Source organism: Nilaparvata lugens, chromosome 14 (genome assembly GCF_014356525.2).
Source record: "Nilaparvata lugens isolate BPH chromosome 14, ASM1435652v1, whole genome shotgun sequence".
NCBI classification, from domain to species: Eukaryota; Metazoa; Arthropoda; class Insecta; order Hemiptera; family Delphacidae; genus Nilaparvata; species Nilaparvata lugens.
This window is the reverse complement of record NC_052517.1, coordinates 21,789,416-21,807,844: the sequence shown is the minus strand read 5'-3', so window position 1 is coordinate 21,807,844 and position 18,429 is coordinate 21,789,416. Positions and strand designations below refer to the sequence as shown.

The 18,429-nt window shown below is 34.8% G+C and overlaps 1 protein-coding gene across 4 annotated transcripts in view; it reads left to right on the top strand.

Annotated features, from left to right (window-relative positions):
• LOC120348918 (6-phosphofructo-2-kinase/fructose-2,6-bisphosphatase 1-like) overlaps window positions 1-16,733 on the top strand; it is a 60,576-nt gene extending 43,843 nt beyond the window's left edge. For 3 of the 4 annotated variants that reach the window (XM_039441086.1, XM_039441088.1, XM_039441089.1), the window contains exons 8-10: window positions 2,561-2,795; window positions 5,649-5,776; window positions 16,584-16,733. In XM_039441086.1, the coding sequence (XP_039297020.1) occupies window positions 2,561-2,795; window positions 5,649-5,776; window positions 16,584-16,691 (471 nt within the window). In that variant the 3' untranslated portion in view covers window positions 16,692-16,733. Of the gene's footprint in view, window positions 1-2,560; window positions 2,796-5,648; window positions 5,777-8,045; window positions 8,085-16,583 lie in introns of those variants that run through there. The other variant, XM_039441087.1, reaches the window with a different exon arrangement.
• Window positions 16,734-18,429: the final 1,696 nt, after the last annotated feature.

Sequence of the window (18,429 nt, the reverse complement as noted above, 5' to 3'; positions counted from 1 at the left end):
ATGGCTATCTTTATAACAGGTAGCTTTTGTATTTATTCTTTTGTAGGAATAATGGTGATATATATCATGGTTGAATCTAAAAAGAGTTTTATAGTTCTCAACTATTGGTTGTGATCGTATCTGGTATAGTTTCCTCTTCCTCATACGAATTAGTTGAGCCATTTTACTATGAGCAAAAGGTGATAAGCTGCTCTAGACTAGACTCACCTTTTTAGAAGCATTTGCTTCAAAAGTTGAGCAAATGCTCTAGTTTATTCATACAGTTTTGAGCAAAAGCTTTTACTTTTGAGCAAATGCTCAAACTATTTTTTTGATGAGCATGATCGAAAGGTTTTGCTCACGTTTATTAATAGAAAATGAAGCAAATGCTCCATATTTTAGAAGTATGAGCAAATGCTCAACTTTATTCATATGGCCCATTATCTTTTCCACCTTCCACTATTCTATCTCTCTATAGCTCCTTCTCTCTCAGGTTATCTCCATCTCTTTCTATGTCAGTTATTATGAATCAGTCTACAGTAACGGTCTCATAACCCCGGACCGATTTCCTCCTTCCATAGCATGAAGATGCGTAGCATTTTATTGTACAAAATACTATAGCTTAATCATAATTATTTTATTTTTATATATAAAAAGCAATTACATTTGATCATCCAGCTGAGTTGTTGCCAGCTATCTGAGTTGACCAGCCTAGCATCATGTCGTAATTTTCACGCAGTGTTATTAACATTTCCATAGTTTTTCAATTGTATGTAGATAAGGATCAATTTTAGATGTATTTCGAATATATTTATTTATTTCATTGAAAATTACAAATCATAATTATAATAAATATAATATGATTGGGAGAAGACAACAGGCATAGCCCAAAACTGTCTTCTCCCAAATTTTTACAAATAAAAGTTTCAAAACAGAATAATCCTGCGTTTTTGTAGGTATCTGTGAAGAGATAGCGGAAAAATACGTCAATGTTCTAAATTTGAAGCTGTTTATTGTCGGCTACTGTCTATTATTAGTGTGTTGTTGGGAGTACAAGAGTGTAAGAAGTGCACAGTATGAGAGACTACCAGCGTCACATAGCTTCACCAAAAACAACTACTAGTACTATCGGCTTCAGTTAACACTCACATTTGCAACATAGACACCCTATACACTGTCTATTATTAGTGTGTTGTTGGGAGTACAAGAGTGTAAGAAGTGCACAGTATGAGAGACTACCAGCGTCACATAGCTTCACCAAAAACAACTACTAGGACTATCGGCTTCAGTTAACACTTACATTTGCAACATAGACACCCTATACACTGTCTATTATTAGTGTGTTGTTGGGAGTACAAGAGTGTAAGAAGGGCACAGTATGAGAGACTACCAGCGTCACATAGCTTCACCAAAAACAACTACTAGGACTATCGGCTTCAGTTAACACTCACATTTGCAACATAGACACCCTATACACTGTCTATTATTAGTGTGTTGTTGGGAGTGTAAGAGTGTAAGAAGGGCACAGTATGAGAGACTACCAGCGTCACATAGCTTCACCAAAAACAACTACTAGGACTATTGGCTTCAGTTAACACTCACATTTGCAACATAGACACCCTATACACTGTCTATTATTAGTGTGTTGTTGGGAGTACAAGAGTGTAAGAAGTGCACAGTATGAGAGACTACCAGCGTCACATAGCTTCACCAAAAACAACTACTAGGACTATCGGCTTCAGTTAACACTTACATTTGCAACATAGACACCCTATACACTGTCTATTATTAGTGTGTTGTTGGGAGTACAAGAGTGTAAGAAGTGCACAGTATGAGAGACTACCAGCGTCACATAGCTTCACCAAAAACAACTACTAGGACTATCGGCTTCAGTTAACACTCACATTTGCAACATAGACACCCTATACACTGTCTATTATTAGTGTGTTGTTGGGAGTGTAAGAGTGTAAGAAGGGCACAGTATGAGAGACTACCAGCGTCACATAGCTTCACCAAAAACAACTACTAGGACTATTGGCTTCAGTTAACACTCACATTGCAACATAGACACCCTATACACTGTCTATTATTAGTGTGTTGTGGGAGTACAAGAGTGTAAGAAGTGCACAGTATGAGAGACTACCAGCGTCACATAGCTTCACCAAAAACAACTACTAGGACTATCGGCTTCAGTTAACACTCACATTTGCAACATAGACACCCTATACACTGTCTATTATTAGTGTGTTGTTGGGAGTGTAAGAGTGTAAGAAGGGCACAGTATGAGAGACTACCAGCGTCACATAGCTTCACCAAAAAACTACTAGGACTATTGGCTTCAGTTAACACTCACATTTGCAACATAAACGCCCTATACCATGGCATATCACCATAATGATACAGTATCAACACAATATGATACACAACACTATAATTTGATACACAACTTCCAAGCTTTACATGAATTCTACAAACCATGGGATATCTACTTATGCTATCTTTTCTCCTTGGTAATACATAATACATTATACACGTCTATTGCAAGTTGTTGGAATCAATGTTTTAATTTATTTTTGTACAGGGTATCTGTGAAGAGATGACATACGAAGAGATAGCGGAAAAATACCCCGAGGATTTCGCAGCCAGAGACCAAGCAAAGTTTACGTACAGATATCCGAGGGGCGAGTCCTACGAGGATCTGGTGGCGAGGCTCGAACCAGTCATAATGGAGTTGGAACGGCAGGGAAATGTGCTGGTCGTCTCACACCAGGCTGTGCTAAGGTGTTTGTTGGCCTATTTCCTGGACAAATCTGCCGGTAAGCAACACTTTCAATAGGTGACTGGCATTTATTTCATCTAGATTTCAATTCATCTAAAATCAACTTCTTGGTCAACATTTTCGTTCTCAGGTTCTGTTGTCTATAGTGAGGTCCACGTTATAATGGCAGTGGAGAAAGATAGGAGAACAACGTTGCCAATCCTCACTGACAATTTTGTGGTTTTCATATATTCATGTCTTTCCGTCCATAATAATTATATTTTAATCAATCAATCAATCATTTATTTCTTTCCAAAACATACATGAAAAAGTCAAAAACTAAAAACTAACTTAAAGCTAAAGAGAAATTAGTGACTGTATAAAATTCATGTTTTTACAGTAAACTCGTCTATACTGTAGCATGCTAAATCCATCAAATATGCTCTCAGCAATTCCTTAAATTTTGATCTATCAGGTTCATGTCTTATGCAACCTGGGAGACAACCAATAAATTTTATTCCCATGTACGTTGGACTTTGTTTATATTTTTCCTTATTGTGTTTCTTTATTGTAAAATTATTTTTATTTCTTGTGTTGTAATTATGTATATATTGCCGTGGGAATCTAGATTCGTTAGTTTTTATATATAATATTGTCCTATAAATGTACAGGCTGTACACCATCATGAATTTTAACTTACTGAAGAATGGCTTGCATGATCGCTCTCTATCAAGATTTAGAATTATTCTTATTGCTTCTTTTTGTAATAGGAGTATTTTATTTAAGTTTGAGATGCTTGTTTCTCCATATATTTCAACTCCATATGAAATGTGGAAGTGGACCATTGCAAAGTACACTGCTTTTAACGTTTCTAAGTTCGAAATTTTTTGCTAGTCGTCTCAGCGCGAAAATTCCTGAGCTTAATTTTTTACATATTTTTTGAAAAATGAGATTTTAATGTGTAATAATTTTTCAATTGTGTTTTAATGTATGAAGAATAAGAATGATTTTATTCCTTTAAGGCACAATACAGCATGCTATCGGAAACGTCAAATAAAATACAAACAATATAACTTGAAGCGCAAAAACATAGATAGGTATGACCAAGAAATAAAAATTTACAATAGCAATAATTCAAATACACATTTAAAGATATTCTTTACTGAGGTAGGTCTGTATAATAAGTAACCGGACTGACCTCAGGAATTTTTTTTATTGGCAAAATATGTACAATTTTTTAGAATTCTTCAAAGTAGTCCCCATTGGAGTCGATAACATGTTATTACATTACATTTATTACATTCCTTAATCACAACATCAAATGAATGATTGGGAGAGAATCAACAGGATAAACCCAAAACTGTTCCTCTCCCTAATTTTAATAAAAATAGTTCAAATGAGGTTATGAAAACACTTTTATAAAGATCACAAAAATTTACAGTCCAAATATACATTATACTAAAAAATTTGTATCTCGGTTGATCAGAAAGATGAAACAAATTATTATTACACTTGAAAATGCATTAATGTTGATACCGGATTTTCCAATCCCTGAACGCTCCCTGGAAGTCGGCAACCTCTATGCTGTCTAGAGCCCTCGTCGTAGCACGTTGAACGTTTTCCAGAGTCCCGAACCGCGTCCCCTTAAGTTGTCTCTTGATCTTGGGGAACAAAAAGAAGTCCGGTGGTGCCATATCCGGGCTGTAAGGAGGATGTGGCAACATTACCCTCGACTGTTTGGTCAACTGTTTGGTGACGAGCAGGCAGGTGTGCGACGGAGCATTGTCGTGATGGAGGATCCACGAATCGGCGGACTCGATGAACCCGGGAGGTTAGTCGACGGAGCACCTCTCTGTAGTACTGGCCGTTTACAGTCTGGCCGGGTGGCACAAACTCTTTGTAAATGTAAAGTCCGGTCACTTATTATACAGACCCTGTATGTGAAATACTTCTTCAATAATATATTATGTTTTACCATAGAGAAAAGATAGCATAAGAATATATGCCATGGTGTTGGACGTTTATGTTGCAAATGTGAGTGTTAACTGAAGCCGATAGTCCTAGTGGTTGTTTTTGGTGAAGCTATGTGACGCTGGTAGTCTCTCATACTGTGCCCTTCTTACACTCTCACACTCCCAACAACACACCAATAATAGACAGTAGTCGACAGTAATCGGAGAAGAAATTTGGAACATTAACGACCTATACCGTATCATGGGATATCTATTTATCTAACTTTTTCCTATGGTTTTACTGTGTAATATTTTTTTCGCCCCACTTGGATGTAAAGAGCTGTTTTACGTGCGTCATATGGAGGCCGAAACATTTTCAGAGTAGGATAGAACTTCTACCTAAACTTCAACTAAAAGTCGATGACAACAAGCAGTGTTGACGTTGACATTCAGATTGGCCAAATTTCAAGTGTGCTAAAACATCTGATCAAAAAACTTTACATTATTTGTGCTTATTATTCAATAATTGAAAATTTATAATAAAATCATCTTATCGTCATTTGAAAGAATAAAAAGTATAAACTCAACCTCCCACATAATTGAACATAATATTTTAGGTTATATAGACAAATCAGTATAAAAAATGAAAATACTTGGACAATCTCAGATTTGCTAGAGGTATGACATTCCACTTTTGCTTTCGGAAGTGCTAATGAACAATTATTCTCATATATATAATTATATTGTTTATTTTTTGTGTGGCGAAAAATAGCGTTCGCGCCACGGGCAAAAATGTTATTCCGGCTCTCAATCTTTTCTAGTACTCGACCTACGGCCTCGGACTTGAAAACTGATTTCGAGCCGAAAAGTCTCATTTTCAGTCCTAGATGCGAAATATACTATTTTATCTTGTTCAGTGTGAAATTATCTTTCATAAACTATTTTCGTTTTATTTTCAGATGAGCTCCCCTATCTGCATGTCCCCCTACACACGGTCATCAAGCTGACTCCAGTCGCTTATGGCTGTAAAGTGGAAAACATCAAACTCCCAATTGAGGCTGTGGACACGCATAGACCTAAACCCAAGGTAAGAAGCTCCACCTCAATTTCAATCATACTTAATTTATTTGAAATTGATGTCGTTTTCCATGATGAAACACTATACAGAGTGAGTCATATTATGTATGGGAACCCTTCAATGAATTGGATACTGTTGTAGATATAATACTGTCACTTTCAGGATCAGTTATTTGTCTCTACCTTTTGACGTACGACTGAATTTCAACCCCTCATAAGGGGGTTGTAACGTAGGGGTTGTAACTCGAATATGTTGAATGTAAACACCCATTGTGTGGTACATCATTTTAAAGGCATTTTTCTACAACTGCGCGTAAAAAAGAATTTACATACTCAATTCTCCTCGTTAAAACAGCTTATTTCTGAGGAGAATCTACTTTTTCGCTCGCTAACCATCCGCGCATGCGCAGTAAATTTTCTTTACGCTCGCAAATCATTCGCGCATGCGCAGAAGAGTTCCTTTACGCTCGCCAATCAGCTGATGGTAAGCAGCTCGCCAAAAAGTCAGATCTTAACCTAAAAAGTCGGTAATTGTAACTCCGCCGATATAAGTAATTTAACAGGTTTGGGCAGTTGTAGAAAAAAATTTGTATGTAATTCGCGAGTAATGCTTCTTTATCGATCTTGCAAAATTATCAAAATTAACTGTTTTGCGCGAGCGATAAAGTCGCGCATCACGCTCTTAATACATGAATAGCTATTTTAAAACTAGAAAGATGGCATCGATAAAAATGTTTTATGATACTTGTATCCAAAATGGCGGCTGATTAAAGTTTTAGTTCTTAAAGAAAAGATAATAAAAGCGAAATGGCACTCACTCACTGACTGACTGACTCACTCACTCACTCACTCACTAACTAAAAATCTACCGGACCAAAAACGTTCAAATTTGGTAGGTATGTTCAGTTGGCCCTTTAGAGGCGCACTAAGAATCTTTTGTATATTTCTTCTCCCAATCTCTTAATTATAATTGAAATTTCCATATCATATGCTACTATAGAACTATAATCTAGATAGAGTACCTCTTCGGAACAGTTGTTAACTGGCAACTAAATTAATAATTTTGTCAGGTTATATTCTTCTTCTCCCAATCTCTTAATTATAATTGAAATTTCCATATCATATGTTACTATAGAACTATAATCTAGATAGAGTACCTCTTCGAAACAGTTGTTAACTGGCAACTAAATTAATAATTTTGTCAGGTTGGCATTAAGTTGAGTTGACTTTGTTAGGTTGACACCAAGTTGAAGATTTAAATGCATTTATCGCGGAAAAATTGATTGGGCACTGCTACTTCATTCCTGGGAATATTATATTACTAGCAGTCAGGCTCGCTTCGCTCGCCATATCCGTTTAGCCAGCCGTTTAGTCTGGACCCCCGACTGGATTGTCCTAACATATGATAAAAATGCCCAAATGAAAAATCATCATTTGCTGATCTCATTCTTGGACGATCCAGTCAGGGGTCCAGGGGGCGGAGCCCCCTGGCTAGACGGATACGGCGAGCGAAGCGAGCCTGACGGCTAGTAATTGATAAAGTTCAATCAGCCGCTATTTTTGGATAGAAGTATCATAGAGAATTTTTATTAATGTCATCTTCCTCGTTCTAGAAAGGCCTTTAAAATTATGTATCACACAATGGGTGTTTACGTTCAAAATATTTGAGTTACAACCCCTCATTTCTTTAAAAACTGTGACTGTGTATCATCAGCCTGCAACCGAAACGCCGTGAAAACTTGAAGCAGTGAAAACTCGACGGACTGAATGGCTCAATTTCCCATTTGTCTCAATATCTCAAGAAATGAGGAAAATATTATGTACCTGATGAACTGAGACAGGAAGACCTCAAAATCAAATGACGAAGAAAGAGAGAATTAGTATTAGTATTATTTCATCCACTGACCACCTGTAAAAGGGGTATAAGGATATGTCAATTTGTCATTAATCAAACAGTAACATGTTTTCTATCTTCTCAAACCTCCTATAGCCTCGTTTTGCCTATTTGGGTCTATGAGTAACGTTATCTAAATTTGGGAGAGGAATAGCACAAGGTTACCTTATTTTTCTCTCCCTATTATTTTGATGATGTACTTATTGTATCAATCAATGAGTTTAGAGAAATTTTACCAGATTCCCCATATTCTTGTAGATTATTACTAAGACCTACTATGTTTTCTGATCTTTCCTTACAGATAGATAATATTTATGAAAACAATAAATGGAAATTTATAAACTTCCTCAATTTTTAAACGAAATTTTCTCTTGTTCTGCCCTAGGAAACGTCGATCTCTGAATGAAGGACCTGAAAATTTTTGGAAAAAATGGAAACACGGATTTAATTTCGTTCCAAAAGTTAGATAAAGGAAGTATAGATTAGTAGTTTTCAAGTTTCACCTTAAAGTAACTTTATTTGGGCACCGTTTTCAAACTCTGCTTGAGTATTATTTGAATTGAATTTATTCTGAAAATCTATTTTGAAATTGTCAAAATTTCATGGAATTAGTTGGTTGTTAAATATTGTTCACACATTAGAAACGTTAATCGGAAACATATTTCAAAACTTTACTAAAGGTTTAATTGAGTTTTTTCTAAAGTTCTACTTGAAATCTAGGTCTCACTGTAGCTAAGTCATACTAGTCTAGATTTGAACTTATATTCGACTTTAGTTATTCTCTCATTTTTCATATATATATGATGATTTAATATCTTGATTTTACATATTCTCATTATCAAATAGCTAACTAATTTTTACGGCTTATTCCCTTATCTGAATTATGGAATTGTAGAAGTATATTATTTAATTTATGGAATTATGAATTAAGTTTTGTTTCTCAGATAAGTCAAGATTCATACGCCTGATACTCCCTTTGGATGGGTGACCACTAGAGGAGCCGTCTATGCTAAAATAGTTTCAAATTCAATATAAATTCAAATTTATTGTTAAAAAGTAACCGAATTAAGGCTGTGCAAAGGCTAAAAATAAACTTTCTACTAGTGATATTTTTCAAAGTTTTTCGATTTGAATATCATCAAGCTATCAAAATGAAAACGTTTTCTCAAGAAAACATTTTTCCCCCGATCATTACTTATTGAGATATAAGCGCCTAAAGTTTGCATTTTTGTGACAGAACATTTCAAATTCGGTAAGAGATAAATCCATGCGATTTAGAGGATCGATTCTTCATGGTATTGCTGATCTAGTAAAACAAAAATCTTCTGAAAATATCAATTTTTATAAAAGTTATTCAATTTACCAAAAATAACTCAACTAAAAGTTATTTTTGATTATTTTTAGTGAATTGAATAACTATCTTAAATCTTTATATTTTCAGAACATTTTTGTTTCACTAGATCAACAATACTATGAAGAATTTATCTACTAAATCGCATGGATTTATCTCTTACCGAATTTGAAATGTTCTGTCACAAAAATTCAAACTTCAGGCGCTCATATCTCAAAAAGTAATGATCAGGAAAAAATGTTTTCCATTTTGATAGCTTGATGATATACAAATCGAAAAACTTTGAAAATATCACTAGTAGAATAGTTATTTGTGCAACTAGTGCGCAAAGTGACAGTTTGCTGCACCGAAAGAAACGTTTACGCCCGAGCCGTAGGCGAGGGCGGAATGGTTTCTTGAGTGCAGCAAACGAACTTTGCGCACGTATTTCACATTAAATTTTTCCTACAGTTACCATTGAATATGAAAAGTGGGTAATTATGGGTAAAATTGCCTGAATAATGTATGTGTGTTTGAATGGCGGGGGGCAGCTGTGTGGTGTGTGCTGTGGTGGCACTGTGCTGTCGTTGTCCTCCATTATAATATCTAATACTAATAATTAGCGCGTTGTGCTTGGTTGCACCTCTGCTCACTATAGCAGCCACAGCAGTCACTGTTACCAACTTCATTTTGATTTTGCTGCACTGGTGCTCCATATAACCTACTAAGTATTTTGCGTTGCCATGTTGCAAATCTGGAGTACGCAAAGTACTCACTTTGCGCACTAGTGCGGAAAAGTGATTCTTTGCAGCCTGCAATCAGTGCACAAATGGTCACTTTTCAGGGTATCTGTAGGAAAAAAATGTTTTCCATTTTGATAGCTTGATGATGATATACAAATCGAAAAACTTTGAAAATATCACTAGTAGAAAGTTTATTTTTAGCCTTTGCACAGCCTTAACTATATCTACTTCAGTATAATTTTAATCATAGCCAACTCTTAACAGGAGGGTATTAGAGGTGGCTATGATATAATATAATTTAGCTATCATCAATTTATAGGTTTTCGTTATTTTAGTGTTGAAATTATTGATTTATGAGTTGATAACTGCTTGCCGGTAGTTCGGATCCCATTTAAAGTAGCTCCACTCATCTCTCACCTGTCTCAATACCCTCGCACAAGCCTGGCGCTTATGTGGGCATCACCCTCAACACAAAAAAAATGTATAGGAGTTTTCTTAGATTTCTGTGAGGTTTTTAATTTATAATATTGAGTAATTTATTGGTATAATAATCAAGTAAATCAGTCGCATTTTTATAGTTGATGACTGGCGTCAATCTGTCAGTGTGTATTAAATTGGGAGCATTTATGTAATCTGTAACAAATGATGACAGTTTGATGCATATCTCGCTATAGTATATATTTCTCGAGGTATAATAGGCCTACTGACAATAGCATTATTACAAAAATACATATTCTACAAAGATTTATTTGTTAATAGAATGGAATTTGTTTTCATTTCACAGAAAAATATTAGATATTACCATAGAGAAACAATAGCGTAAGTAGATATCCCATGGTATAGGGCGTTTATGTCGCAACTTTTACTGTTATCCCAAGCCGAAAGTTCACGTAGTTCTTTCCTATGCAGCTGTGTGACGCTGGTAGTCTCTCAAATTGTGCCGTTCATACACTCTCACCCCAACAAAACAGTAAAAATTGACAATAATCGACAGTAATCGGCTTGAGATAACTGCAAAAGTTGCGACATAAACGCCCTATACCATGGGATATCTACTTACGCTATTGTTTCTCTATGATATTACTTATTTCATGTACAGCTATCCATTCTTCATTTATTTAAAGGGGTTTGTTCTTTATTTTTGTATAAATAATAGTCCAATATGATTGTATACATTTATTTTTTATTGATTCATACAGTAAGTGCATCATCAAAATGATTGAATAGAATAGAATGACTGTCTTTATTTTTGACCTAAGGAGAATTTTTGATAGGGAGAGAAAAAATAAGTTAACCTTGTGCTATTCCTCTCCCAAATTTATATAAGGTTAAGAATTTATATTGTTAATAATGATTATTTGTGATATGTAGTATATCTATTGTGTTATTCCTATGATTAAAACAAGCTATACATAATTTTAAATTATATTTAGTCCGAATAATTACTATTCATATTTTATATTTCAAGGATTTGTTCTTTATTTTTTTATAAATTATGGTTGTTTTATGATTTTATTGAACCTATTATTGAATTGTTGAAGTATTTAAATAATTGATTATCTCTTAGTTGAAACGAACGTTGGTGAAATGTAGAAATTTTGGACATTTTAAAAATATTATTTATTTTTTAAGCATTTTGTTGATTTTTGAATAGTTTTTAGTTGGTTAATAATCTATAGAATGTAGTATGTATTTAAATTCGTTATATTTAGGTAGTAAGAGGTTTATTTTGAAATATTTCTAATTATTTTATAATGATTCCATAATTGAATTTTCAAATTAGATTATTAAATGTAATGTATTACAATTGTATTTTCAAAAATTTCATTAACGTGAGGGAATCTGGATGTTTTATTTTTCGTGCAATTTTTTCCTATCTCCTGATATAATTAGTCGAATGTTGCATTTATTTATATTATTCCATTATTTTGTACAAAGTTTTGTTTCAATAAAAGAAGCTTTGTTTTAATCTTGGGTTGAAATATTCACCAGTCGTTAGTTTTCCAAAAGTTTTCAATATTATAAGACTAGTAGCTCTGTGAACAGTAGACCTCACGCAGTATTCTCATCCACAAGTACCTGATTGAAACTATAATAGACATTATGGAAATACAGCAATAGACTGGCTTCTCCACACATCTGTGTAATCACTTGTCAGCTGATTTATGATGAATAATTCTATAGTCTGATTTTTACTCTAAATTGGCGTATGAAGGAGGCTCCTTTTTCCTTTTATATTATCCTTGAAATGCAAAATTTCCAAAAACCTTGTATATACGTCAACGCGCAATTAAAAAAGGAACATACCTGTCAAATTTCATGAAAATCTATCACCGCGTTTCGCCGTAAATGCGCAACATATAAACATTTAAACATGAAGAGAAATGCCAAACCGTCGACTTGAATCTTAGACCTCACTTCGCTCGGTCAATTACGTATTATTGTCGGTTAAAATTGTTAACTGGGCAATTATTGTAACTATAATTTTTGCCAAAAAGAGTCATCAATTAAGTCACCCATAATGAGATACACATTATAAAGTCAACACCTGGTTAACATTGGTGTTGCTATCCTTGTCTATCATTCCACAAAGCTGATAATGCTATCCTTTTCTAACACCGCACCGTTCAAATCGTTTGCAGAAAAGAATGAAATATAATGATCTAACAGAATATTTTATCTAAATTATTGAAATGTATCATCAAGTCATCTATATATATATAAAAGCGAAATGGCACTCACTCACTGACTAACAGACTCACTCACTCGCATAACTAAAAATCTACCGGACCAAAAACGTTCAAATTTGGTAGGTATGCTCAGTTGGCCCTTTAGAGGCGCACTAAGAAATCTTTTGGCAATATTTCAACTCTAAGGGTTGTTTTTAAGGGTTTAAAGTTCGACTTTTAGCATGTATATTCTTCTTCTCCCAATCTCTTAATTATAATTGAAATTTCCATATCATATGTTACTATAGAACTATAATCTAGATAGAGAACCTCTTCGAAACAGTTGTTATCTGGCAACTAAATTAATAATTTTGTCAGGTTGGCATTAAGTTGAGTTGACTTTGTTAGGTTGGCACCAAGTTGAAGATTTAAATGCATTTATCGCGGGAAAATTGATTGGGCACTGCTACTTCAATCCTGGGAATATTATATTACTAGCCGTCAGGCTCGCTTCGCTCGCCATATCCGTTTAGTCTGGACCCCCGACTGGATTATCCTAACATATGATAAAAATGCTCAAATGAAAAATGCAGGCGAGCGAAGCGAGCCTGCTGATCTCATTCTTGGACGATCCAGTCAGGGGTCCAGGGGGCTCGGGGCGGAGCCCCCTGGCTAGACGGATATGGCGAGCGAAGCGAGCCTGACGTCTAGTGGAGAGATATATTTAACCAATAAAATATTTTTCAGATAGAATAACTGTGTATTACTATAGTGAGGTCCACGTTATTTGTTTTTCAAGTTATCTAAATTTCAAATTTCTAGTTTATAAATATTTTGGACTCAAAATTGGACAAAAATCATGAACTGTAAACATAACCTATTTTTGGACAATTTCTATCTAAATTTGGGAAAGGAACAGTCTTGGGCTTTAAGCCTGTTGTTCCTCTCACAATCATTAATAGTTGAGAATTATATTGTATCTATCAATGTATAAATAAATAATGGCAGTGGAGAAAGATAGGAGAACAACGTTGCCGATCCTCTCTCTTGTCAATGCCTTCTATAGATGATAGCTGATGCAGGTTTATTAATGTAATATTAACTTTTTGTGTAGTTGAGAAGTTTGTGGTAATTATTCATATTGAATGAAAAAGACTAAGAAATTGTCAAAAAACCACTGATTTATTGATAATTAGAAAGACCGGTTTCGGTTATTACACCATTGTCAATCTCTGATAAACTAAAACTAAATACAAGAGCAGCAGAATTTATACTTTTTGTGTAGTTGAGAAGTTGATATTGTGGTAATTATATTGAATGAAAATGAATTCATATTTCAAATTCATATTCATATTTCAAAATTCATATTTTCATTCAATAAGAATTTATACTAGTAGGCGAGTACTGCTATTGGTCGAGGGCATGAACGTCTGCCATTGGCCTAGCTAGACAGTCTCCTCCCACTCAACGGTGTGACAAAATGGCGGCTTAAGCAACAGAATCGCCATGATAATAAAATTTACTTTCTGTACAAGTTCACAGTTAAGGAGAATGTTGAGTTTCTGCAGGTTAATAACAAAGGCAGATCTTTGAATATTCTAGAGGCTTTAGAAGTAACAAGAGTAATTAAGGAAAATTTCCAGTATAATTTAAATGACCAGATTCATTTCAACCAATACAACACTACGAATTTAGTTTTATCATAAAATTGTAAGCATACATTAGTCAATAGTTTTTCCATTTACATATTTGTTTTATTATCTTTCACACTTGTTTTCTTGGTTCTTACTTTGTACAGAAAGTAAATTTTATTATCATGTCGATTCTGTTGCTTAAGCCGCCATTTTGTCACACCGTTGAGTGGGAGGAGACTGTCTAGCTAGGCCAATGGCAGGCGTTCATGCCCTCGACCAATAGCAGTTCTCGCCTACTAGTATAAATTCTGCTGCTCTTGTATTTAGTTTTAGTTTATCGGAGATTGACAATGTTGTAATAACCGAAACCGGTCTTTCTAATTATCAATAAATCAGTGGTTTTTTGACAATTTCTTAGTCTTTTTCATTCAGTAATATTAACTTGTTCTTTCTCGTTCAAAATAATCAATTATATTCTATTAAGCAAGAAATTATATTCTACAATAATGAATTTTCATAATAAATTTAGATAAAATATTTTGTTAAATAATGATTAATTCTACATTGTTAAAAGACGATCTGGCAACAGATCGAAGCGAGAAAGAGGTAGCGCTGTCCGCTTTGTTGAATGATAGACAACAAGGATAGCAATACCACTGTCAATCAAACACTGCCATTATAACGTGGACCTCACTATAGAACAAGAACAACCACAACATGATACAGTATCAACACAATATGATACAGTGTCATCTCAACTTGATACACAACACTATTATTTGATACATTCGCTATCTGCTTTGTTGAATGATAGGCAACAAAGGATAGCAATACCACTGTCAATCAAATACTGCCATTATAACGTGGACCTCACTATAGAACAAGAACAACCACAACATGTTACAGTATCAAACCAATATGATACAGTGTCATCTCAACTTGATACACAACAGTATTATTTGATACATTCGCTATCTGCTTTGTTGAATGATAGACAACAAGGATAGCTAGACAGTCTCCTCCCACTCAACGGTGTGACAAAATGGCGGCTTAAGCAACAGAATCGCCATGATAATAAAATTTACTTTCTGTACAAGTTCACAGTTAAGGAGAATGTTGAGTTTCTGCAGGTTAATAACAAAGGCAGATCTTTGAATATTCTAGAGGCTTTAGAAGTAACAAGAGTAATTAAGGAAAATTCCAGTATAATTTAAATGACCAGATTCATTTCAACCAATACAACACTACGAATTTAGTTTTATCATAAAATTGTAAGCATACATTAGTCAATAGTTTTTCCATTTACATATTTGTTTATTATCTTTCACACTTGTTTTCTTGGTTCTTACTTTGTACAGAAAGTAAATTTTGTTATCATGTCGATTCTGTTGCTTAAGCCGCCATTTTGTCACACCGTCGAGTGGGAGGAGACTGTCTAGCTAGGCCAATGGCAGGCGTTCATGCCCTCGACCAATAGCAGTTCTCGCCTACTAGTATAAATTCTGCTGCTCTTGTATTTAGTTTTAGTTTATCGGAGATTGACATGTTGTAATAACCGAAACCGGTCTTTCTAATTATCAATAAATCAGTGGTTTTTTGACAATTTCTTAGTCTTTTTCATTCAGTAATATTAACTGTTCTTTCTCGTTCAAAATAATCAATTATATTCTATTAAGCAAGAAATTATATTCTACGATAATGAATTTTCATAATTTAGATGAAATATTTTGTTAAATAATGATTAATTCTACATTGTTAAAAGACGATCTGGCAACAGATCGAAGCGAGAAAGAGGTAGCGCTGTCCGCTTTGTTGAATGATAGACAACAAGGATAGCAATACCACTGTCAATCAAACACTGCCATTATAACGTGGACCTCACTATAGAACAAGAACAACCACAACATGTTACAGTATCAAACCAATATGATACAGTGTCATCTCAACTTGATACACAACACTATTATTTGATACATTCGCTATCTGCTTTGTGGAATGATAGACAAGGATAGCAACACCAATGTTAATCAAATACTGCCATTATAACGTGGACCTCACTATAGAACAAGAACAACCACAACATGATACAGTATCAACACAATATGATACAGTGTCATCTCAACTTGATACACAACACTATTATTTGATACATTCGCTATCTGCTTTGTTGAATGATAGGCAACAAGGATAGCAATACCACTGTCAATCAAACACTGCCATTATAACGTGGACCTCACTATAGAACAAGAACAACCACAACATGTTACAGTATCAAACCAATATGATACAGTGTCATCTCAACTTGATACACAACACTATTATTTGATACATTCGCTATCTGCTTTGTTGAATGATAGACAACAAGGATAGCAATACCACTGTCAATCAAACACTGCCATTATAACGTGGACCTCACTATAACAAGAATCAACAATAATTATTCAATTACGATATTATTCTCAACAATGTCAAGTTCCTGTACGGAGGAAAATTAAATGAAATATTTTAAAAATAGAAAGTTGATAAATTAATCATTTTTGATTTCAGGAGCCAGGCATGTTAGAGGACCGCTTCAAGAGTGAAAAGAATAAATCTACCAAGGAAGAGTTTTCTCAGGAGAATAGAAATCAACATATTATAGGAGATAAAAAATAATAGGAGATAATAGTCAATAAAAACAAAGAAAGTATTGAAAAGTGCCTTTGATGAGACTTATCTCAAACTGGCAGCATTCTCCCATGTAAAACACGAATGATTCCCATTTAACCAATGCTGACAGCAGGGGATGAGTCTCACTATAAATTTAATATTATGCATGTGATACAGAGTCTATAAAAATATGTGATATGAATTTTGTAAAATAGTTTTCAATAAATGGAAAAATATAGAATATTCTAGTTTAGTGTGAGATACTAGTAGGCCTACATCAGTTTTGTTATTATAGTAGAATAAATAATCAAATTGAAACTCAAAATAAGAATCTCAAGTTATTCACTGAAACCTAAAACATAGAGAAACAATATCATAAGTAGATAGATATGCCATGGTATAGGGCGTTTATGTCGCAACTTTTACTGTTATCTCAAGTAGTTGTTTTTGGTGAAGCTATGTGACGCTGGTAGTTTCTCATACTGTGCCCTTCTTACACTCTTACACTCCCAACAACACACTAATAATAGACAGTGTATAGGGTGTCTATGTTGCAAATGTGAGTGTTAACTGAAGCCGATAGTCCTAGTAGTTGTTTTTGGTGAAGCTATGTGACGCTGGTAGTCTCTCATACTGTGCCCTTCTTACACTCTTACACTCCCAACAACACACTAATAATAGACAGTGTATAGGGTGTCTTTGTTGCAAATGTGAGTGTTAACTGCAGCCGATAGTCCTAGTAGTTGTTTTTGATGAAGCTATGTGACGCTGGTAGTCTCTCATACTGTGCCCTTCTACACTCCCAACAACACACTAATATAGACAGTGTATAGGGTGTCTATGTTGCAAATGTGAGTGTTAACTGCAGCCGATAGTCCTAGTAGTGTTTTTGGTGATGCTATGTGACGCTGGTAGTCTCTCATACTGTGCCCTTCTTACACTCACAACAACACACTAATAATAGACAGTGTATAGGGTGTCTATGTTGCAAATGTGAGTGTTAACTGAAGCCGATAGTCCTAGTAGTGTTTTTGGTGATGCTATGTGACGCTGGTAGTCTCTCATACTTTGCCCTTCTTACACTCTTACACTCTCAACAACACACTAATAATAGACAGTGTATAGGGGTCTATGTTGCAAATGTGAGTGTTACTGAAGCCGATAGTCCTAGTAGTTGTTTTTGGTGAAGCTATGTAACGCTGGTAGTCTCTCATACTTTGCCCTTCTTACACTCCAACAACACACTAATATAGACAGTGTATAGGTGTCTATGTTGCAAATGTGAGTGTTAACTGCAGCCGATAGTCCTAGTAGTTGTTTTTGATGAAGCTATGTGACGCTGGTAGTCTCTCATACTGTGCCCTTCTTACACTCTTACACTCCCAACACACACTAATAATAGACAGTGTATAGGGTGTCTTTGTTGCAAATGTGAGTGTTAACTGAAGCCGATAGTCCTAGTAGTTGTTTTTGGTGAAGCTATGTAACGCTGGTAGTCTCTCATACTGTGCCTTCTTACACTCTTACACTCTCAACAACACACTAATATAGACAGTGTATAGGGGTCTATGTTGCAAATGTGAGTGTTAACTGAAGCCGATAGTCTAGTAGTTGTTTTTGATGAAGCTATGTGACGCTGGTAGTCTCTCATACTGTGCCTTCTTACACTCTTACACTCCAACAACACACTAATAATAGACAGTGTATAGGGTGTCTTGTTGCAAATGTGAGTGTTAACTGCAGC